The sequence below is a fragment of the Dipodomys spectabilis genome, unplaced genomic scaffold (assembly GCF_019054845.1).
Source record: "Dipodomys spectabilis isolate Male_0828 unplaced genomic scaffold, ASM1905484v1 ptg000499l, whole genome shotgun sequence".
Classification (NCBI taxonomy): domain Eukaryota; kingdom Metazoa; phylum Chordata; class Mammalia; order Rodentia; family Heteromyidae; genus Dipodomys; species Dipodomys spectabilis.
Genome location: NW_024871176.1, coordinates 2,797,240 through 2,820,532, shown reverse-complemented (window position 1 = coordinate 2,820,532; position 23,293 = coordinate 2,797,240). Strand labels below are relative to the sequence as shown.

The window sequence follows — 23,293 nt, the reverse complement described above, 5'->3', positions numbered from 1 at the left end:
AGGTGCTGGCGTCTCCCTGGGAGGCCCCTGGAGAGGATGCACCCGGCGAGCACGTTCCCCGGGCCGCCATTTTTCTCCCAGTTATTCTGTTGGTCATCTCCCTACCTCAGCACCTAGCACAATGTCACCCACTTAGAAGCTGCCTAGTAAATACTGTGTGGCAAAAGCCGCTGTGGCGGGTTCTTGTTCTCCTCCCAAAGCTGAATTGCGGGGCCTCTCATGGTAAGTCACTGCCACCTAGCCAGCACAACTACAAAGTAAGGACTAATGCAGACCCCTTCAGATCCCAATCACAGAGCTATTGGCTCTCTTGTTGACAGTCATAGGGGTTTTTGGTGTCCAGGACAGGCTGTATGGAAGGTGTGTTCTTCACTGGGAGGCCTAGGACTGAGGTTGTGCCCCCACTTTTTGGGGGGAGCCCCCTGGCTGCTGGCTCTACCCACCTTTGTGTTGGATGTCGAACTGTCGTTGCTGCCAGAAGCTTCGGAAGGGGGCGATGCCGGTGCCCGGGCCCACCAGGATGCACGGGACCTGAGGATTCCGGGGCAGGTGGAAGCTGGGGGCGCTGGACAAGGAAGAGTGAGTCAAAGCCTTGCTGAGCTCGGCTCTGATGCCCCCAGTGGTGGAGTCTGAAGTGGCCACGTGGCCATCTTGGGGAGAGCCAATGAGACAGCCCTTGGGGGGGGGGGGGGCGCATGTCCCTGTCTGGTGCGGGAGCGCTGGGGTTTGAACTTAGGGCTTCATGCTTGCTAGTTAGATGCTCTAGGGGCCCAGCTCTAGCCCCTTTATGTTTCAGATAGGGTTTCGCTTTTGGCCAGGTTGGTTCAGACTGTGATCCGCCTGAGTGGCTGGTGCACAGCTATGCATCACTATGTACAGCTTCCTGGTTGAGATGAAGTCTTGCCAATTTTTTTTTTTTGGGGGGGTAGGGCTGGGCTGACCTTAAACCTCTTTTGACTTCATTTCCACCTTCTGGGTAGCCGGGATTTCAGGGGTGAGCTTCCTCCTCAGCCCTAACACGGAGCACATGACATATTTTCCCTGAAATCTTCCTTGCCTTGACCTGACTTTGCCTACAGGACTTGCTTCGTGGGCTCTGTTGCTCTGTGCCCTGGTTCCGTTTCCTTAGCAACCCGGAGTGATGCAGGACACTGGAATCCATCCTACGGTCAGCACTGTCAAACCCTCAGGCTGGGCCACCCACTCCAACCCTGACCACACATAGAGATCTCTGTCTCTCTGTTTTCCTTTCGCTGTCTGTCTGTCTGTCTGTCTCATACTCACCCTCTCACAAAGCAAGGGACCACTTCATCTGCAGGGATCCGGTTGAGCCAGGAAGAGCACACGCCGTGGTGAATTGGTCCTTCTCCATCTAATGTAAGAGGCAGGCGGTCAGGCTCCCCCCACGGCCCCATCCTGTCTGTCCCCACCCCTCCAGGGTGGGACACATGCTCAGAGGCCACCGCAGGGACCTCTCAGCCTGGACCCCTTTTCTGAAGGAGAAGAGAAAACTGGAGTAGGCTGTGGCCGGGCACCCCTGGGTGCTGTGGGGGTACAGATGGGTTGCATTCCGTGCCTGTCCACTCCAGGGTCTCCTCAAGGGGCTCTGGGTAACTTGTCAGAGTCCTCTGTAGCCCCCATGAGGCTCTGCCCATCTCCATTGCTTGCTTAAGGGCAGGAGGGGAGCAGAGCCGGGACTCCTGAGGTGTGACACAGCAGACAGCCCCGCGCCCCCAGGGGACAGCGGAGGTGGCTTGTCCTCTGTGCTTCCTTGGGGCCCAAAGGGGAGGAATGAGTCAAAGGGGAAGAGCTGAGGTTCCCCAGTACGTATCTGGCCTCTTTCCTAATTCCGCCCTGGGCACAGTCTGCCTGTTTACAGGCTTTCCTTCCTTTTGGGGTCACGGGTGGGGCTGCCTCATGGAAGACCCAAAACGCCGGTGCCCACCTCGGGTGTGGTAGTTGACGATGGCCACGGTGAGGTGCACCTCGTCAGGGTACATGTCGGGGGAGGAGCTGATGGAGTAGTAGCGTGGCTGCAGCAGGGACAGCTGCGTGAGCAGCAGCGTGGCCGGCATCTGTACCGACGGGAACTCCTCCAGCACCTCCACCATCGTGGGGTTCTTCCCCCACTTCCACTCCTCGTACTCCTGCAGCCCCTGCAAGAGAGGACACAGGACAGCTTGTGTGTGTGTGTGGGGGGGGGGTGTGGGGGCTCTCTACAGTTCCAGAGACAGGGGATGGGCTTGAAGCGCTCCAGACATCACAGGGGCTGGGCATTGGCCGTTCATGCCTGTAATCCGAGGCAGAGATCTGGAGGATAGAGGTTCAAAGCCAGTCCAGGGAGAAAAGTCTGCCAGATTCCATCTTTAAAAATAATCAGCAAAAGCCCGACTGGAGGTATGACTCAAGTGGTATGGTGCTCGTTGAACAAGTCTGAGGCCCTCAGTTCAAACTCCAGTACTGACAAAATAACAACAGCAACGAACAGACCAAAGGGGCCATGAACCTGAGGTATTTGTTAGGTGGAATTTGATGGAACAATCTGCTGACTCCCCTGCCCCTGAGTCAGTCTGGCCTAAGGGTCACACTATCTTTTTGAAGGCCAGGATCACCGACTCCAGGAATGTGTGTGTGTGTGTGTGTGTGTGTGCGTGTGTGTCAGGGGTGGGGGGAAACCAAACACAAAATGTCGACCTGTGACTGGCTGGGTACCAAGGCTGGGCTGCCCAATCCAAGGGCATGGCCAGGTTCAAGATGGCACCTGACAGCATGGGACAAGCAGGTTGGAGTGCACAGAGGACCACGTTAAGGGACGTGTTGACAGCAAAGCCCAGCTCAGGAGCCAGCAGATCTGCAGCTGCTTTTCCTACATCTCAGAAGCCACCCTGCACGGCCCTTCCGCGCTGTCACAGGAGGCCCACAGCCAATCAGCACAAAGGCAATCACACATACATTCACTAACAAAAGGCACTCTGGCCTGGTGAGGTGACTCATGTCTGGAATCCTAGCTACACAGGAGGCTGAGATCTGACGAGGTTTGAAGCCAGCCCAGGCAGGGAAGTCAGTGAAACTCTTATCTCCAATTAGCCACCCCAAATCCAGAAGCGGAGCTGTGGCTCAAGTGGTAGAGGCCCGGCTTTGAGTAGAAAAAGCTAAGGGACAGTGCCCAAGCCCAAAGTTCAAGCCTCAGTACTGATGTGCGCACATACACACACACACACACACACACACACACACACAAACTTTAAGTAATACTGTGCAAAATGGTGCAATCTACCGTTCTTCTTTAAATTACCCTTCCTCCATTAATTATGCTTTTTGGAAATCAGTTACACATGTGCATTGTTGAAAAGTTAAGTAACTCTGCCAAACTCATGATTAAAAGTAATAGTCTCTCGTTCAGCCATGACCATCTGTTTCCAGCTCCCAGAGGTAAACCACTTACAACTCTTTAGCTGCCGTCTGGTGTTTATTTTCTTATTTCTAAAGAATAGGCATTTGCTAATTACCTTCTTCCTGCTGTCAATCATCCACTCTCCTTTCCCTGAGAGCAGAAGAAGCATCTTTTCCTGGGGGCCCGCTAACCGAGAAGGAGACCCCACTAGAAAGAGCCAGGTTGGTGGTCCTGGGTGGGTAGAAGTTTGAAGGGACAGGTATAGGGGAAAGGGTTATCTCAGTTTTTCTTCCAAGCCTGGGCTACGATGGAATCACATGGAAGTTCAAGGTCACAAAGGGTAGGGAAAAAGGATAACAATTTCTATGGTGGTCAGGGAGTTTTGAGTTCCAAGGTTGAGGGCCTGGGAGAGAATCACATTCATTCTGTCAGGCTTTAAGAACTATGGACCGTGGTTAGGGCTGGCCATGGAGCAACCAACATGGCGGCCGCACACAGCTAAAGATCATGGCACCCACTGCTCGCCAGCGCCACCTGCTGGGGAAGCGCAGGAAGAGCCGTTTCTAAGTTCACTCAACCTTAAAAAGTGAAAAGCATTTGCGTCCTTAAAGAGTGAAAAGCATTTGCGTAGTTTGTGGGAAGCCCGGGGACCCACCTTGCTGAGGACCAGCAGGCGCTGCTTCTCTTTCTCGCTGGTGGCCAGGGAGGCAAACTGCTGTAGCTGCAGGGGTGTGGGTGGCGTGGTGATGTCCAGGTAGTACTTGAAGGCCTGGAAGACGGTGCAGGGCGGGAGACGAGGCTCATCCTTCCAGTTACTGATGATGCCTGGGAAAGCACAGGGCAGGGATGAGGATGGGGCGGGGGTGGAGATGGGGGTGGCTCGGGACCATGTCTGGGGTCCAGGCTTGCCCCAAACTCAGGACCATCCTCAGGACAATCGTAGGAAACAGGAACAGGTAAGTTAGGGTGTTTGTTCAAAATCGCACAGCTCTTCCATGTGAAACCAGGCAGGCTGGCATCTGATCTTGCTCTAACTAGCTTATCCCACACGGTCCGCCTCTAGAGGTATGCCTTCTGTGTTCTGTGGATAGAACAGAGGACTGGAGAGAGCAACTGTATCTGTACGGGGCATGGCTTGTTCCTGTCATGAATCCTCCACTCATGCAGGATAACAACATTTCCATGACATTCACACTGTGCAGAGCACTGCAAAGCACCGACATGACCTAAAACAGACAAGGGGCATGCGGGTTTTACCCAACTACTATGCCATCTCCTACAAAGGACTCAGACACCTGTGGATTTGGAGATGAAGACTCTAGTTCTGTGTCCTTTCTATCCACTATGGGCTCCCCCACCACCCCCCAAGCCTCCACCTTCTCAGGAGTGCAAGCCAAATGGAAGAATGTTGTCCTGGCACGGGAATTGGCTGGCTAGATGCATGAAGGAAGGTCTTTCTCCCAAGCGATGCTGTTCTCAGGGATTTTCAGGAAGGCTTTGACTAGAAGACTTTTCACATCCCCTCTGAATGCCTTTGTAAAGGTGACCGCCACTGTGTCACGCACTGCCACCAGAGGCCACCGCAGCTCCTTGTACGGGAGCCTGGAGCCCACCTGACCTTACTGAGGTGCAGATCAGACACAGACCCATTTATCTTGGCAAGTTCTTTAAGGCAGGCATGGTGGTGCACGCCTGTAATGTCAGCCTTTGGGCGTTTGTGGTCAGCTTGGGCTACATAGCAAGATCCTATCTCAGATGAAGAAAAGAAAGAGAGATGCCGAGGAGAGTCCCTTACACAAGCTGGAACTTCATTTAATGAGTTAGAAAATGTGGATTCTTGACAGCCCTGGTGGCTCACACCTGTAATCCTAGCTCCTCAGGAAACTGAATGTGAGGATTGGGGTTCAAAGCCAGCCCAGTCAGGAAAAGTCCATGAGACTCTTATCACCCATGGACCACTAAGACGTTGGAAGTGGAGCTGTGGCTTGAGGGGTAGAACACCAGCTTTGAGTGGGGGAAAAAGCTACAGAATCTTCAGAGGGGGTGATGGTCACGAAGGGATGGAGAGCCTCCCGGGAATGTGGGGCTGATCACAGAAGACACAAAACTCCTTTGCTAACAAGCCACCTGCGTCCTGACATCGTGGCGGCTGGTTGGCAGCTGGGCCAAAGCTGGTCAGCCCCAAGACCCAGACTCCCTCCTCCTTCCTGGTCAGACCTGTTCCTGGGACCTGTTCCTCCTCTCTGTCTCTCCCCCCCTCCCCCGGAGAGCAGGCCCTCTGGGGGGCATTACCCAAGGCTGTGTTCCGCTCCTCCAGCAGCTCTACTTTCACCGTCTGGTTGGCCGGGGGCGCGTCCTCCAGCCGCTCGATGAGCGCATTCACCAGGTCCTCGTGGTTGCCAGGGAAGACGCCCAGGTGGTCCCCAGGCTGGTACTGCAGCTCCTGGTTCCCGTTGGTGTGGAGACGCACGAAGATGGTCGATCGGCTGTAGGGGAGGACCAGCAGAACACGTGGACACCGGCTTCTACCTGTTGCTTGGCTTTGCACCCATCCCTGCGGTCCCTGCAACCCTCCTTCCATCCTCAGTGGGCGGTGCCTCCATGGAGCACAGCCAATCACTCTTCACCTCGTGTCAGCCACTCGCTCCTCATTGGCTGGTTTCCCAGGGCTCCAGGGACCACGGAGGCGGCCTTGGGTGTAACTCTTTGCTTCTTTCTCACCTTTCTTGCATCCTAGGTACCCAAACTCTCCCCTTCTTCTCTGTGGCTGCTCCAGCTCACTCTCCTTTGTCCGTCCTTCCCATCTCCCCACACGCTGAGCACTGGAGCACCAGGGGCTTGCTCGTCAGCCTTATCTGTTCCATGGTCTTTGTGTCTTTGCTTTCCTTTTCTCTCTTATATTCTAATCCTTGAGCCTTACAGTATCATTCGCCTCCTTTTGATGGCGGGTATCTGATCCCCTGCTAGGACCACAGAACTCTACCTGTCCAACTTGGCCACTGCTCTATTCCCAATGCCTGGCAGTATATGGCACACAATAGGTCTTCAATAAGTTGTGTGTGTGTGTGTGTGTGTGTGTGTGTGTGTGTGTGTGTGTACTGGGGCTTGAACTGAGGGCCTGGGCGCTGTCCTGTAGCTCTTTTTGCTCAAGGGTAGACCTCCATCACTTAAGCCACACCTCTGCTGCAAGCTTTTGGGGTGCTTAATTGGAGATAAGAGTCTCATGGACTTTTCTGCCCAGGCTAGCTTTGAACCATGAGTCTCAGCCTCCTAAGCAGCGAGGATTACAGGTATGAGCACCTGGCTTCAACAACTATTTGTTGGATGAAGGAACACCAGAGTCCCAGGTTAACCCATTGCTGCACTGGCTCCATCCTGAGTTTTGATTGGATTTCCCACAGACCAGCATCCACGGGGGCTGCAGGTAGCACTGTTCCCAAGCTGGGAAAGTCCACGTGCACAATTCCAGGCTTCAGTCCCTTTTACACATAGAGTTCCCAATACTGAAAGGGACAAGGCCTTGGCCTCACTGGTATAATAAAATGGAGATCTGAACAAGAAACCTAGAGAGCTGCTTGTTAATGTCTGCAGTTGGGGTCGTGTATTGATTTTTTGGGGGTGCTGGTCCTGGGCTTTGAATTCAGTGTCGAGCCTAATGCTTTACCACTTTACCACTTTCAGCTTTTTGGAGGTAAAAGTCTCACAGACTTTCTTGTCCAGTCTGGCTTCAAACTATAATCCTCAGATTTCAGCCTTCTAATAGCTAGGATGGATGACAGGTGTGAGCCACTGGTGCCTCAGGCTTATGCATAATAATAATAATTATTATTACTTTGTGTTTCAAGTTCAGGAAGCCTGAGTTAAAGTGATTTTTAACAATGAATTTTCTCTGATATACTATATTTTACCCAAGACCTTCAAATGGCAGGGTGGACAACATTTTGGTAAATCAAAACTCACCAGGTTCTGGTGGCTCATGTCTGTAATCCTAGCTACTCAGGAGGCTGAGATCTGAGGGTCAGAGTTCAAAGCCAGCCTGGGCAGGAGAGTCCATGAGACTCATATCCACCAGAAAACCAGAAGTGGAGCTGTGGCTCAAAGGGATAGAGCGCTAGTCTTGAGCGAAAGAGTACAGGGGCAGCACCCCAGACTCTGAGTTCAAGCCCGATAGCCAACAACCCTCCAACTCCCAAACAACTTTGCACGTGGAGCTGCGTTTGCTTTTCAGAACGGCGCTCTCCGCTGCCAACTGGTTCTTGTGGATGGAGATACTTGATATTCAACATGAAGTTTCTACATTGTCTGCGGTATGTAAATCACACTGGAATAGACCAATGGGTCTCGCTATTTACGAAGTTTCTGGCACAACCAAGAACCCTTTGTGCTACAAATAGCCACCACTAGTAAAAATAGTTCAGCTGGCACATCTTTTTGTATAGGGGAAGTGGGAAGTATTTTTCTTGAAGCAAAGCACCTCTTGCCTTAGTAGGAGCGGGGACTCGGAAGGTCATAATTGTGAATACATTGTCAGGGTCTGGGGTTCCTGGCTCCTTTCTCGGGCAGGTCTCACCCTTTCTGGAGCACTAAGCTTGCCAGTCACCGGGACCTGTGTAATAGATTTACACCAGTCTTTAGTAGCAGAGACATCCTTATCTCCTGCTGGTGAGGCATTAGCCAGCAGGGGGCGCTGCAGGGCTTCTTATTTGGGAGATCATCCAGATGAAGCCTTCGAAAGGTCCACAGAATCTTTTTCTCCTGCTTTCTTCCCAGACAAGAATGCAGGAGACCTGAACTTGCTCAGCAGGCTCACTTGCTCAGTCTCCCTGCTCCCTTCAGGTTCTTTTGAACCTGGCAGAAGAGGGTCAGGCAGATAAGGGGAAGAGGGATGGGAATGTGGCCGTCCTTTTTCTTGGAGCTGGGGGGGGGGGTGTCCAGCTCTGTCCATGTGTGTGTGGGGGTAGTCCCTGGGTGTCTGGGTGGGCAGGTCCTCAAGGCATGTTAGTGCTGAGGCCTGGCCAGTCAACTTGTCAAATCTCAATGCAAGCCGGGTACCCGTGGCTCACGCCTGTCATCCTAGCTATTCAGGAGGCTGAGATCTGAGGGTCATGATTCAAAGCCAGCCCAGGCAGGAAAGTCCATGAGACTTTTATCTCCGATTAACTACAAAACAAAGCTAGAGGTGGAGCTGCAGCTCAAGTGGTAGACTGCTAGCTTGAGTGAAAAAGCTCAGGGATAGCACCTAGGACCTGAGTTCAAGCCCCAGTGTCAGCATACATATTCTGTCTCTCTCTGTCTGTCTCTCTTTCTTTGTCTCTGTCTTTCTCTCTAACTTGGGCCTTCCTCCTGGCACCTGTCTGGCGATGGAGGCTCTGGGGTCGGGGAGGGGGGCTTTCTGGAGTCTTGGTTAAGGTTTCCTGGGCCAAGAGCCCTAGTCTGGCTTTGGGCAGAAAAAATAGGGAAGCATGCTTTTTTTTCCTCACTCAATTATCTTTTTTCCTTTTTAATAATCTGTATAAAGCCAGAGATGGCATGAAGCCTGAAAACTGGTGGACCCGCAGGACATGCTTTTAAGGAGATGAACACTTTGGGTACATTTTGGTCCTTTCTGGGCAAATTCACAACCAGTTTAATCCCGTGTCCCTGTTCCTAACCTCGCTCAGAACATCTCTTGTCAGTCATTTGTAGAACATCAGCTAGTCCGATGGAGGAGGGCTGGGCTCAACAGGGCCTTAGAATCTCTGCCAGTTTCCTTGCGTACTAAGCCTGAGGCAAGGCCGATTCCAAGCTGGTCTTCCCTCGTGTAGGCTATGAGAAATTTCTAGCAGATTCTCTGCCTCCTCTCTTGTCCTCTCCTCCTCCTCCTTTCCTTCCTTCCTTCCCTCTCTTCTTCCCTCCTTTTCTCTCCCTTCTTCCCTCTACCTCTCTCCCTCCCTCCCCCGTCTTTCCCTTTTCTCCCTCTTCTTTCTTTTTGCAGGCCTGAGGTTTGAATGCAGGTTTTTATACTTGTTAAGCAAATGTTCAACCACTTGAATCATCCCTCTAGCCCTTTTGCTTTAGATACTTACAGGTAGGGTCTTGCTTTTTTTTTTTTTAAATTTTAACCTTGGCCTGTGATTAACATTCTTCTTTTAGTTGTTGGTTGTGGGGCTTGAACTCTGGGCCTGGCCACTGCTGCCGAGCTCTTCAGCTCAAGGCGAGCACTCTACCACTTGAGCCACTGATTTTCCAGTGGTTAACTGGAGATAAGAGTCTCACGGACTTTCCTGCCTGGGCTGGCTTTGAACCTCGATCCTCAGATCTCAGCCTCCTGAGTAGTTAGGATTACAGATATGAGCCACCGGTGCTCCAGCAAGATGAACATTCTTATACCTACACCTCCCAAGTAGCTAGGATGACAAGCACGTACCACCATGCCTGGCCTGTTTGGTTCAGATGAAGTCTTGCTAACTACCCCTCCTCCCTTGCATCCATTCCCTGCTGGGCTTAGGACTGTGATCCTCCTGATCTCCACCTCCAGAGTAGCTGGGATTACAATCATATACCACCATGCCTGCAGCCCTTCTCTTCTAAGCCACGCTTCCCATGGTTTGGAAATGGAGTCGGAGACCTGTTACAAATGGTCTTTCTTCCTCTCTGTCAGAGGTCGTTGTGCTCTGAATACTGCATTGAACTCATGACTCAGAGATGAAGTGGAGGACCTATGTCTTAACTGGGGAGGCCGGAGAGCCTGCAAGAACCCTGGGGCGCTAGCCTGCTCATTGCTTTTCTCAAAGGTTTTAGAAGACCACACAAAAAGCACTAGAAACCGCTGGTGGCAGGAAGCTGGGCCAGCTAAGGAGCAGCCCGGAGAGCCTGTGACAGGCTGGCCACCGCAGGCCCCTCAGGCTTTGAATGGCCACAGCAGCCATCTTCACCTGGCTCGCTAACATTGGAGTCCCGTAACAAGGTCAGTGTGACCTTGCTAAAGTCCCAGGCACTTTCTAACAACCGTCATTTCTCCTATTTATTTGCAACATGGCGATGATGATCTTCACATCCTGGGCTGCACAGAGAGCCGGGTGTGAGTCTCGCCACACGTGCGAGGAAAACATCATCAGTCTGAAGACACCATTCCTAGCTGATGTGGAGGGAAACCGGGACTCAGGGCACCCGAGAGGCTTATCTTAGCACCCTGCGCTGCTCATTTTGTGGAGAGAGAGAGGGTGGCTGGGGGCAGAGGGGGCAAGGGTTTGACAGGAGAGCGGGCCCGTGGTCCTGGGTGGCATTAGGGCTATAATGGCAGTAACAGCCCAGCAGGCTGGGGGCACTGATCACAGGATCTGCATGGTTTGGGGACCAGGCTCGAGGGACAGTTCCCCCAAAGGGCCCCGTCCTGGCATAAAGCCCAAAGCTTGGGGAAGCAGGTGTTAGGGATAACGAGTTTGGAGGCTCAGGGGCCCAGGGCAGCTTGGTCAGCACCTGGGTTATTTACAGGGCTCTCATTTGGGGAGAAATGAATATATTTTGAACATCACTGGGAAGGATCGTTGGGTATAAAATAAAGTACTGCTGGGTGTTGGTGGCTCACACCTGTAATCCTAGCTACTCAGGATGCTGAGATCTGAGGATCGTGGTTCAAAGCCAGCCCAGGAAGGAAAGTCCATGAGACTCTTATCTCCAATTAACCACCAGAAAATCAGAACTGGCTCTGTGACTCAAGTGGTAGAGCACTAGCCTTCAGCTGAAGAGCTGAGGGACAGCGCCCAGGCCCAGAGTTCAAGCCTCACAACCAACAAGAACAACAAAAAGTACTAAAGTGGGTGCTGGTGGCTCATGCTTGTTTGTAATCCTAGCTACAAAGGAGGCTGAGATTTGAGGATCATGGTTCAAAGCCAGCTCAGGCAGCAAAGTTGTGAGAGTTTATCTACAATTAATCACCAGAAAACCGATAGTGGTGCTGTGGCTTAAAGTGGTAGAGGGCTAGCCTTGAGTACAAAAGCTCAGGGACAGTACCCAGGCCCTGAATTCAAGCCCCATGACCACCACCAACAATAACAACCAAAAGGAAATAAAGTACTAACATATGCTTTACATTAGATCTTAAGAAATGTAGTAGCTATATTATATACATATCAGATATTTACCTATGTCAAAGATTAGGATAATTTCTGACTATCAGGAATTTAAAACAGACACTGGTTTGGGGAGAGAATGAATCTTTGGACGTCTCAAAGGATTTTTCTTGTTCTTTTTTGTTAGCCTTGGGGTTTGAACTCAGGACCTCACAACTTGCTGGGTAGGCACTCTACCACCTGAGCCACACCTCCAGTCCTTTGTCCCTTTTCTCCACACCTCCAGGTGGGAGCTTGGGGGAGGGAGGGCAGGAAAGCAGATATGAAGGGGCAGCAGGGGCTCTGAGCCTGGAGCCAGCAGACTTGCTCCGCCATCTGTGTGTAACACACTGTGGACAGCATCAGGAGTGGAGAACTGACTGCTCTAAGGGGGCCCGGGTCTTCCTACCTGGATTTTGGACTCTGGAGGTTTTGACGGCTCAGGAGTCGTGCGGCAGAGACGCGTTTCTTGTGGACGTTGGACAGACCTGCAGGAGGGAGAAGGTCCGGGTTTGCTGAGCCCAGAGAAAATAGCCACCGCGAAACCATCCCAGTTTCTCGCATACTCTGTGGGCTGCCCCCTCTCCTTCTGCTGATTCTGGACCCCAGTGAGAGAAGGGACAGAGGAGAGGAGCTGGGCGGGCCAGGTGGGGCTGGTGAGTTAGCTATGGGCAGTGAAGAACAAAAAGTAAATGTGGCCAGGCACGGGGGGCTCATGCCTGGTATCCCAGTTACTCAGAAGGCTCAGATCTGAGGACCGCAGTTCCAAGCCAGCCCAGGCAGGAAAGTCCAGGAGACTCAGCGCCAATTAACCACCAAAAAGCCAGAAGTGGAGCTGTGGCTCAAGTGGTAGCATACCAGCTTTGAGTGAAAAAAAAAAAAAAACTTAGAGGAAGGGCCCAGGCCCTGAGTTCAAGTCCCACGACCAGCACCAACCCTCTCCCCCTCCAAAGCCTCCCCTCAAAACAAAAAAAAACAAAAAAAAGTGAATGTGTACTGGAAAAAATAGTGCTCAGTCATGGTGTACCATTGCATATGGATCCTTTGCGATATGACAACCAAACTCCATATGTTTCGAAACAAAATCAGACAAAGAAAATGTGAGCGTGGTTGGACCACACTGAGATGAAGATGGTCCTGGAGAGGAATCTTGAGGTGCACCTGGGTCAATCCCTGGCCCCGAGGTATTTGTGTGCGTTTGGGATTGGAGGGGAGAGGGTTGGAGCATCGGAGCCACTGTTCCCAGGTGCCAGCAAGAGGGGAGACGGCCTGACCCACCTTCCCCGTGAGGGCCGAGGGACCAACCTTGTGTGAGTTCCGGCGCTTCGGCCACATAGGTGAGGCGGAACTTGTTCCTCTTCCAGCTCCGGTCATTGCTGATGAGGGAGTTGTTGGCCTTCTCAATGTTCACATCATCCCCCACGCAGAACACGTCACACGCTGCCTGTAGCACACAGAGGACTTTCAGTGACCTATCAACCAAGAACTGTCCTCCCCAAGAGCTCCAAGTCAGGACAGGATTTCTTCTTTGCCCCCTCCCATTCCTCCTTTCCTCCCCCCATCTATATACTTCCACCTACCTGTCCTTCCCTCTCATTTGTCCTCTGCCCATCCATCCACCAGTCTACCTATCTATTCACCCTCCCTCTGTCTGTACCAAGCTACGGGTTGAGAAGGGGTCTCCTGAACTTTTCTGCCTGGGCTGGCCTTGAACCATGATCCTCTCATTCTCAGCCTCTCAGGTAGCAAGAATAACAGGTATAAGCCACTAAGTCCCAGATTTCTTTCTCCTTCATCTTCTCCTCTCCTCCTTCCTTTTTCTTTCAATTAATATATCTTAGTTAAGGAGGTGAGGGGATCTCATTGCTACCTTTCCATACATTTACAATGTATTCGAATCAATCTTACCTCCTGGATTATGCTCCTGTCTATTCTCATAGTTGCAAAGAATCTATTTTGATCATATTAATCTCCTTCACGCTCCTTGTCAGCCCAACTCCTTTCTGCTCCCCACCCCCAGACAGCGCTTGCTTCCCCCAAGGGATTGGCAGCTTCCCTGGAGTTCTTTATACTGTTTTCATACACACTTGCAATGTATTTCCAAATTCTTCCTCCTCCATCTCCCCTCTTTCTTGGTGAACTGCTAGGTGCTAGCTTTTGGGGGTGCGGTGTGGGGTGGGAGGGCACATTCTTCCTCCCTAGGTCTCTGAGATCCACATTACCTTGAAGACTTTCTTGGCCCAGGTCCTGAAAGCCTCTTCCTGCCCACACAGCTCATCTCCCTCCCTCATCTTCAAGATTCTTTCACCTCCCAACTCCTCCAGGAGCGTGTCCACTGCATGGCCGAAGGCGCAGAAGTGAGGGTATGCACGGGAGCCGAGGCCAAACACTGAGAACCTACCAGGGAGACAGCAGAAGGTCCAGTTCAGGGGGCTGCAGGCTGTGTGTGTGTGTGGGGGGCAGGGTTACCAAGTGCATTGGATTGAATTGTGTGCCCTTAAAATCCAAACCTCCCCATGACTGTATTTGGGAAAAATGAAATTATGGAGGGAATTGAGGTTAAGTGGGGCATAAGGGTGGGTCCCCAATCCAACAGGATTAGTGCCCTTATGCGAAGAGTGATGACCTCTCTCTTTCCCTCTCTCTCTCTCTGTATGTTTCTCCTTCTCAGGACACAGGGAGAAGGCAGTTATCTGCTGGCTAGAAAGAGACAACACTGGAACTCTACCCACTGACAACTTGATATCATCTTTCTATGGGATTACTGTGGAGGGCCATCTTGAAACCCGAGGCCTTGAAGCCTCCTCCCCCCTTCCTTTCTGGTCTCTGCGAGGTGTCACCAGCTTCAGGGGGAAAGTTCCAGTTGTTTCTAAGGAGGCTGAGTGGTGTGAGCAATGAGCTGGAACCTCTGGCTCTTTCTGGCCTGTGTCTTTCTAAGCTGAGTGGGGAAAATGGCCTTTCTCAGTGAAAAGCTTCAGTCGTACAAGTGACACCCTTAGATTAGTGTTAAGTTCAAAGGAAATGAACACTGTCACTGTAAAGTGAGGACAAACAGAGTTGTCATGAACACATCACATGTTGACATCCTTTTTTTTTTTTTTTTTGGCAGTATTGGATATTGAACTCAGAACCTTGAGCTTGCTAGGCAGTTGTTCGAACACCTGAGTCATGCCTCCAGTCCACAAACAGAGTTGTCTAAGAGAATAAAAGAACCATAAACATGGCGGCCCCTTCCCTTGCCACAGCTATGAAATTACTGTCTTTCACAGTATCTATTCTTCCGGGCACTGGTGTTTGAGAACACTGGAGTTTGAGCCAGTAGAGGTTAGGTTAATGAGATTTTTCTCCAGTCACTTGAGGTCCCATTTCTAAGACATGGTGTAGCTTAACCCACCCAGGGACCACATATGGCCCAGGAAACCTGCCCTGCTTCTCTCCAAGGTCACAGCATACTCTTGCAGACCCTCAGCCCAAAGAAGCCAAGGAATGGAGCCATGTCACCTGACCCCTACCCCAGGATCTCAGCCTGCCCCTGAATCTCCTTCTGAGCACGCTGGGGTCAGACTGAGATGGGGAACGGGACAGAGGGCAAGAAGAAGCCCTCCATCGTCAGAGGATAAAGTGGAGGTGTTTCCAGGGGTCTCAGCGATGGAATGCTGGTTAGCTCAACTCAGTGTCCTCTCCTCTCAGGTCTGTATTTGTGTTGTCTTGTTTCTCCCTCTTTTCCCTGCCCTACCTCTCTGGGGCTCCTGAGCTTCTAGGACTAGGGAATCAGGTAACATATTTTTTTCCTGTTACTCTGGAGTCCACAATCTTACTAGATCTAGGTCCTTTACCTCTTTCTCATAGTGTAGCAACCTGACAGACGGGGAGACAAGTGACCAGGTGTGGACTTGTTAGAAGGTATCTGCAAAGGGCATGCTTGCCCCAGAAAGTGTGCTGTAGTGGACAAGGGGCTCTAGGTAGCCAGGATGTAGCCAGTTTGATAAAAGATGAAGGGAGAATGCTAGTTCTTGGCAACTAGGTCCAGCCCCTCCAGAGCCATAAGCTTCCCTCAGGTGCCTGGTCCCTTGCTCACCTCACATTGGCCAGAGGGCCTGCGCTCTCAAAGTTGTCTCTGAGGTCAGGCCCATCCCCGGAGGACTTGCGGGAGTCGGCATAGGATGACACACTGTTGAACCGGACTTTGTAGCTCCTGCCCGAAGGAACCAACAGGAGAATCTATGAGCTCTGACCTGGAACGCCAGACCCAGGCCAATACCCACTGCGGATTTTCAAGTTCCTGGTCTTGGTTCTAGTACCTTCTCTTGGATATTGAGTAAACTCATACCACTCATCTGGCCTCTTTAAGAATGTTTCAACTTCCCATGCCACCCACAAAACCAGGCCACTGCACCAGGCTTTCCCAGGAACCTGACAGGAAACTTGAGACCTAGACATTTAAAGTGGTTCCATCAGTAAGAAGGCTGAATCAGACTTGACCATGAGACCACCCTTGACCATGAGATGTTCTCTTGCTTCTCAGATATTAATGTGTGTAAGGTTTGCCCTCCTATCTTGTTAAAAAGAAGGTTTTGGTCTGAGGCAAGACCTGGAAATCAACGCTGGTACTGGGGCTTGAACACATGATTTGGGCACTGTCCTTTAGCTTTTTTTTTTTTTTTTTTGCTCAAAGTTGGTGCTCTACCACTTGAACCACAGCTCCACTTCCAGATTTTTGCTTGGTTAACTGGAGAGTCTTACGGACTTTCCTGCGCAGGATGAAAGATCTCAGTTTCCTGAATAACTAGGATTATAGGCATAAGCCACCAGTGCCTGGCTAGATACTGAATTTTTTTTGTTCTTTGTTTTTCCTTAAATGGTTTGCAAGGGGAAAGGAGATGTCTGGACAGCACTGTCAGCAGGAGATGCTCACGAACACTGAGACTTCAGAAGGCAAAACCATACAATACAAACACACACCAGCAGCCCAGCTTTCTTTGGAAAGTGCTAAGTTTTGTTTCCAGACAAGGCAAAACCAAACCAAAACAACAAAACTCCCAACACCCAGCCAATAAACAAAAAGACTCCCCCCCCAACTCAAGATAAAAACCAACCCACAAATCAGAGAGAGAGAGAGACAGGGAGAGACAGAGAGAGGGAGAGAGGGAGAGACAGAGAGAGGGAGAGAGGGAGAGAGAGGGAGAGAGAGAGGGAGAGAGAGAGAGGGGAAGAGAGAGGGAGGGAGGGAGGGAGGGAGGCAGCAAACAGATTTGCATGCTGGCTGCAGGGTTTCTAGGCTGGTGATTGGTTCTTCAGAGTTTTTGCTCCAGCGTCAGGAAGGTTCTAAATATATGTACGTGTATTTTCTGCCTCAAAAATAGTCTCACGTTGAGTCACTTCTCCAAATAAGTCATCGCCACATAGCGGGGGCGGCTGTGTGGCTGGAGTGGGAGGCATGGCGGATGGGAGCGCGGTAAAAATAACAGCACGTGTATTGGGACTCTGAGACTCGAGGTTTCTCAACAAGATTGTTTTCTTGTCACTGTCCCTTCGTCTTCTGCAAAGGCCCTGGGGGGTGGGCAGATAGATGTCAAAAGAGACGAAGGTGCACCAAGGTCAAGCTCCAGGCCCACAGAGGTCAAGCTCCAGGTTGTAGAGTTAGCGGCACACAGTGTGGGTTAGAGGCCAAGTCTCCCGGAGACCCGGATGTAGCCAAGCATGCTCCGGCCTGCGCATGCACGCATGCGTTCTGGTGCGTGCGCTCAAGTATGCGCACACGTGGGCACGGGCGCGCGCGCGCGCACACACACAGGGCTGGGCACGCGCATGCGCACCACTCTTGCTACCTGTGCTGGCTGTCTCGAGCTGCAGCCAGGCCGTGCACCGCAGAGTTCCCCGAGGGGAGGGAAGGCCCTTTACGGGGAAAGAAACGCAAGGGTTCCGGGTACCTAGAAGGGAGAACGGATGGCGCCCATCTCTCCCTGAAATAGGGGTGAAGGCCGCCCCGGAGGGAGAGCGGTGGGGAGAGTGAGGAGAATCTTCTAGAAGGAGGGCTGGCCACAAGGGCTGAGCGGTGATCATCTTTTCCCGGGGTATCTGATCTAAGTGGCTACAAAGGAAACCAGGTGATTTCCGGCACCAGGCGCCGCCGTGGGCTTCAGTGCGCATGTGCAGGCGCACCCCTTCCTGGATGCCGCTTCCGTGCGCATGTGCAGGACCTGCCCTTCCTGATGCGGCTTCAGCGCGCAGGCGCAGGACCTCCCCTTCCCTGCGGAGGAGGCCCGGATGTTCCCGCCTTCAATGCTCTTGGTTTCTAAGCCACCATGGACGGACAGAGCGGTTCCTCCATCATGGCGTGCTTCCCGGAGTGAGGTTTTATTTCTCTCTGGCGGTTCTGGGCTCTGAGCTCTCCCACCCAGCCATGCCTCCGCCCTCCTCCTGTCTTTGCACGGGTTGTGAGATGTGGGTCTGGCTGGTCACCCCATGCCCGGATCCCACCCTCTTACTTTAGGCTTCTGACCATAGCTGGGATGGCAGGTGGATGCCATTGCGTTCAGTTTGTGTAGTTGAGAAGGGGTCTCCTGAACCCAAACCATGATGCTCAACTCTCAGGCTCCCAAGTAGACAGGATGGCAGGTGTAAGCTACCCTGCCCAGCCAAGAGGTATCTTACTCATCTTTTGACCTTAGTCTCCTCCACAATTGCAACACTCCTCTGAGTATTAGACAGAAAAGTCCTAAGGAGAATCTCCAATAGACTGAGTCCCTGACTCCCACCCAGAACTGAAAGGTGAATCTTAGGTATGAAAAGATGATTGTCTGTGGCCCCCAAGAGGTGTCATGGGACATGAGAGGGGTCATTCACTTACTTCCTTTCCTCCTGCACAGAGTTGGGGTGCCTCATTTCCATCAACGCACAGCCAAATTTCTGGAGATTATAAACAGATGAAGGAAACGCAAAGCATGTGTTACTAAAGCTGGGAGTGTTGGACACAGGGTCTGAGGTTCTAGCTGGTAAAAGAGGAGCCTGCTGCCTGGGAGCTGGATGTCTGTGATGGTCAGGGGCTCAGGCTAGTTGTTTTAAGGGACTACGCCTACAAACACTTAAGGGTCCCAGCTATAGTCCCTTCTCCCTACAGGAACAACACCACCCGGGATTGAACAGGGGGACCCCATCTCACCTCCCCATTCTCAGGGGGGTCCCCATTGCCGAAGGTGCTGGTCACCACCAGGACCAAAGCTTCGTGCTCCAGATGCACGATGTCGTACTCCTCCATGGACATCACCTGGGGGAGTGGGCACAGCATGGGGTGGGAGAGAGGAGGTGTGTGGGGGGGGTGGTGAGGAGGAGACAAGAGGGAGGAAAACAAGGGTCACTGTGGCCTGAGGAGTATGCTCTGATCTAAGAGAGTGGGTGACACACACACACACACACACACACACACACACACTGGATACAAGGTCTTACTAGGTATCCCTGGCTGCCTTTGAACTGAAGATCTTCCTACCTCAGCCTCCTGAGTGCTGGGATTACAAGCATGTACCACAGAGCCCAGCAGGAGAGCAGACCTTGATAGAGGCCCCGAGGCTTTAAAAGACCATGTGATCCTGGAGTCTTCCTAACCCTCTTTAGGCAGGGAGTGATCTGGGTGAGTCTGCCCACCCCTGGCTCAGCCTCATCTCTAATCCTGTGTGCAGTACTATGGTGGAGCATCTGACTCTCTGAAGTCTGAGATACCAGCTGTGGGAAAGATCACTGCTTCTTGTCTTTTGTAGGGCCTTAGAAAGTCCAGGCTCCTGAGATGCTTCATGAAGACAAGTAATCCACAGTCAGAAACGTGTGAGAAATGTTTATCCGTGGCTCCCTTGGGAGATTGTCAATCATGTTCATGGATTAAAGGCTTTGATAAATTCTGAAGCAATGGATCCTCCAAGTTCTATTTCATGCCAAATTTCCCAAACCAATCTCAGCTTTGTTTGTCACAGATGCCCTAATATTGTGTTCTAGAGATGCGATTTCATTTGTCGATTTCTGGGGGGATTGTGACTCACAGTGCCCTGAAATTTGCGCAGATGTGCAGAAGTGGATGGGCATTTCAGGGGGCCTCAGTTTGTAACTGGAGGGCTTTTCTCTGTTGACTTTCCCCTCTCTCTTGCCCCATCTTATTTACTACAAGGGGCTGGGATGGCACTGCCCCTACTCACCTTGGCATCAAAAGCGTGTTTGAAGATCTCACACAAGGTCTTGGCGTAGGCCTGGGACTTTCCAGTCTCGGTGGCATACAGGATGGTCGCTTTCACCCTCTTGGCCATCGCCTGCCCCATGAGCTTGGCTGAGAACTTGACGGCTCTGCAGAGAAAACAGAGAAGAGACAGATGACTCCAGAACCGAGTGCGAGCATATTGATGTTTGATGTACCGCATCTTGGCCCCGAGTTCAGCCACCAGACACCAAACAGGCACTAAATAAATAGCCAACAAGAGACATTATAAGGCAGGGTGATGGCGGCTCACTCAGGAGGCTGTGATCTGAGGATCGTGGTTCGAAGCCAGGCTGGGTAGGAAAGTCCCTGAGACTCATCACCAAAAAAAGCAGGAAGTAGAGCTGTGGCTCTAGCCTTGAGCACACACATACACACACAAAAGCTCAGGGACAGTGCTCAGGCCCTGAGTTCAAGCCCTAGGATTGGCACCAAAAAAAGAAAAAAAAAAAAAAAAGAAAGACATTATGAAGTTGAATCGATGCTTCCACCCATGCTTTTTCTAGGGGGGAGGGGTCAGTGTCAACGGCAGCCTCTCTGTAGTTAGAGGACCCCCATCCCCCCAGCCAGCATCCTTCCTGTTTCTGGTAGGGAGCAGACAGCCCAGAAGAGCCAGGATAACACTACCTGGGCTCCAGTGAGTCCAACTTCCTCACTCAGAAGCTCTCTGCAGACAGAATTGCTAATTATCTCCCACCTGGGGCTTATTGGTGGTAAATTTATTGTTTTTTTGTTTTTTAGAATTGGGGAAAACCACCCACGTTGCAGGAAGGCTGGAGAGGGAGGCAGAGAAAGGAGTAAAAGGTGCCTGGAGGCTTCCCTTGGAAGAATGTGAGCATAAAAACGCATCTATAATTAACTCCCATTGTTCCCAACGCAAATGTAATCGTGCAATTAACGGTTAGATTCCCCTCTCCCTTTTTTCCTGGAGACATGGAACTGAACCAAAGATTGTCCTCACTGAGAATATTTGGGATCCTCTCTCTGGGGAGAGATGCTACTGTGTGTGTGTGTGTGTGTCTGGGGAGAGATGCTCCTGGTGTGTGTGTGTGTGTGTGTGTGTGTGTGTGTGTGTGATGCTCCTGGGCTGTGTGTGTGTGTGTGTATGAGGACCCTGTGTCACTGGGAGATGTGAGGACCAGCGTCTGTCCAGCCTCCTTTGCCAGGACTCCCTGTGTGGGTGCCTCCCCACTCACTCAGCCAGCTTCTTGAAGCCAATGGCGCGCCGCTTCGTGGGGGTCCCGTTGGTGCCTTTCCAGACGTGGGTGTTCCACGGGTCGGGCTGGCGAGAGAAGAGAGGGCTGGTTACGGCCATGAGAGGAGGTGGCCCCTGCTGGGATGCCCGGGAATCCCCGGAGTTGGGCCAGGGGCTCCCCGACCTCCGCAGGCAGGGCTTCAGCACACGTGTCTGAGCACAGTGACTGCTGTAATGTCCCTGCATTGTCCCCAGCCGTGTCCCTCTTCAACAGTCTTCTTATTTCCTTCTGGGGCCATGTGCTTGCAGGTTAGGCATTCGATCACTTGAGCCACGCTCTCAGCCTTTTGGGGCTTCTGTTACTTTGTGAATAGAGTCTCCTCCCCCTCTTTATTTTTTTTGGCCTGACATAGCCTGGCATGCAGCCTCCGATGGAGGCCTCTCTCCTATCTGGGGTGACAGCTAAGTGCCACCGCGTCCAGCTTTTCTCGATTGAGCTGGTGTTTTGCACAACTTTTTGTGTAGGCTGGCTCTGAACCCCTGCCATGCTTCTGATCTCCACCCCCAGCGTAGCTGGGATTACAGGCGTGAGCTACCATGCTTGGCTCCAGACTCTGTTCCTGACCCCTCATGTAGTCTCTCTGTCTTTCAGCAGCATGGGGGCTCTGTACCCCAGGGGCCACGTACCCCACATCGTTCTCAGCACATGCACACCCGAGTGCTGGCCTGACAGCCCAGGCCCAGGTGTGAGAGGCCCAGCAGATGGTGGGGAACGTGCTATGGAGAAAGGTGTGGTGGAGGGAAGCACCTGGTACTCGAAGGATGGGGTGAGCCGGTAGTTGAGCATCTCCTGGTGGAAGACAGGGGTGATGCTGCCGGACATGGGGGGCACAATCCACACCCAGTCGGCCGGGCAGCCGCCCCGGCAGCGGTACTCATTCTCCATGTGTTTGATGAAGGACTCGGTGGCAGAGTGGTGGTCCACGATGGTCACTTTGTCGCTCTGGGACACAGAAGGGACCAGGGCTCAGCAGGGAAGAGACTAAAGCAGCACCTCCCCAAGCTAGTCCCGGAGGTGACTCGAACCACTGTCTCTTTTCTCTGCACTGCTGTTTCCGTCTTTCTCCTGATTCCCAGGAGCACGTCTCTGTGTGGGGCTCTGTCTTTAGCACTTTCTAGCACCTTCCTCCCTACCACCCCACTTTTTTTTTTTTTTTGCTGGTATTCAGATCCTTGCACTCACTCAACTTTGTTTGCTCCTGGCTGGCACTCTACTACCTGAGTCACACCTCCAGCCCAGCTTTTTTTTTTTTGCTGATTATGTTGGAGATGGAGCATTGTGGACTTTTCTTCCCATGCTGGCCTGGAACTAAGATTGTCTCGACCTTTGCTTCCTGAGTAGCTGGGATGACAGGTGGTAAGCCACTCTACCTGCTTATGTCACTATCTAGTGTGAGTAAAAGTGCTTTCAGAAGTGTCATGATTGAAGCCAGGCGCTGGAGACTCTCACCTGTCATCCTAGCTACTCAGGAGGCTGAGATCTGAGGATCACGATTTGAAGCCACTCTGGGAAGGAATGTCTGTGAAACTCTTATCTCCAATAAGCTACTCAAAGCCAGAAGTAGAGCTGTAGTTCAAGTGGCAGAATGCTAGCCTTGAGCAACAAAGCTCAAGGACAGTGCTCAGTCCCTGAGTTCAAACCCCAAGACTGGCACCCAAACGAGAAATAAAAACAACAAAAAAGCACTCATGGTTTAGATCGTAGCCGTCAGAGCCATTCCCACAGAATACCATGTAGCAGGGAAGGGTGTCCAGGGTTTTGTGCAGAAGGACAAGGCTCCCTCCTCACAATTCTAGGGAGAGGTAGACAGCAAGTCACAGCCCCTCTCCCATCTCTGCGTCCAGTGGCTTCTACCCTGGACCCAGGGGACAGAGAGGCAGCAGATAGGCCGAGGGCCCAGCTGGTGGACAGAGGGCCCTAGAAAAGGCAGGTTTTGATACCTAGGCTTCTCAGCCCCCTGCCCAGGGCCTGGGAGGTTCCCAGTGACCTGTGAGGCCTGACCTTGACCGTGGCCTTGAGGCGGCCCTAGGCTACCTGGAAGCTGTACAGCACGGCGATGTTGATCTCCACCAGTGCCTGGTCCTTCCACAGGGAGGATGTCTTCCTCATGTCCAAGTTCATCTTCTTGGCTACTTCCTGAAAGGGAGAGGTGGGGGAGACGGCCACTCAGCCTGCATCTATCTGGATTTCAGACTGAAGAGGGACAGGGCTGGGGTCAGTCACTCAAAGCTAGCTCTCCAGCTTTTTTTGGGGGGGTGGTTCACTGGAGATGTGAGTCTCATGGACATTCCTGCCTGGGCTGGTTTTGAAC

At 52.1% G+C, this 23,293-nt stretch overlaps 1 protein-coding gene across 1 annotated transcript in view; it reads right to left on the bottom strand.

Annotated features, from left to right (window-relative positions):
• Nos1 (nitric oxide synthase 1) overlaps positions 1–23,293 on the bottom strand; it is a 63,557-nt gene that overhangs the window by 5,561 nt on the left and 34,703 nt on the right. The window contains exons 10-24 of the mRNA XM_042669603.1: positions 23,017–23,118; positions 21,730–21,924; positions 20,923–21,008; positions 19,671–19,815; positions 18,647–18,751; positions 18,335–18,393; positions 15,563–15,679; positions 13,707–13,881; positions 12,790–12,928; positions 11,894–11,972; positions 5,687–5,880; positions 4,050–4,219; positions 1,946–2,156; positions 1,285–1,372; positions 444–565 (exon numbers count right to left, since the gene is read on the bottom strand). Coding sequence (XP_042525537.1) covers positions 444–565; positions 1,285–1,372; positions 1,946–2,156; positions 4,050–4,219; positions 5,687–5,880; positions 11,894–11,972; positions 12,790–12,928; positions 13,707–13,881; positions 15,563–15,679; positions 18,335–18,393; positions 18,647–18,751; positions 19,671–19,815; positions 20,923–21,008; positions 21,730–21,924; positions 23,017–23,118 — 1,987 coding nt within the window. The remainder of the gene's footprint in view (positions 1–443; positions 566–1,284; positions 1,373–1,945; positions 2,157–4,049; positions 4,220–5,686; positions 5,881–11,893; positions 11,973–12,789; positions 12,929–13,706; positions 13,882–15,562; positions 15,680–18,334; positions 18,394–18,646; positions 18,752–19,670; positions 19,816–20,922; positions 21,009–21,729; positions 21,925–23,016; positions 23,119–23,293) is intronic.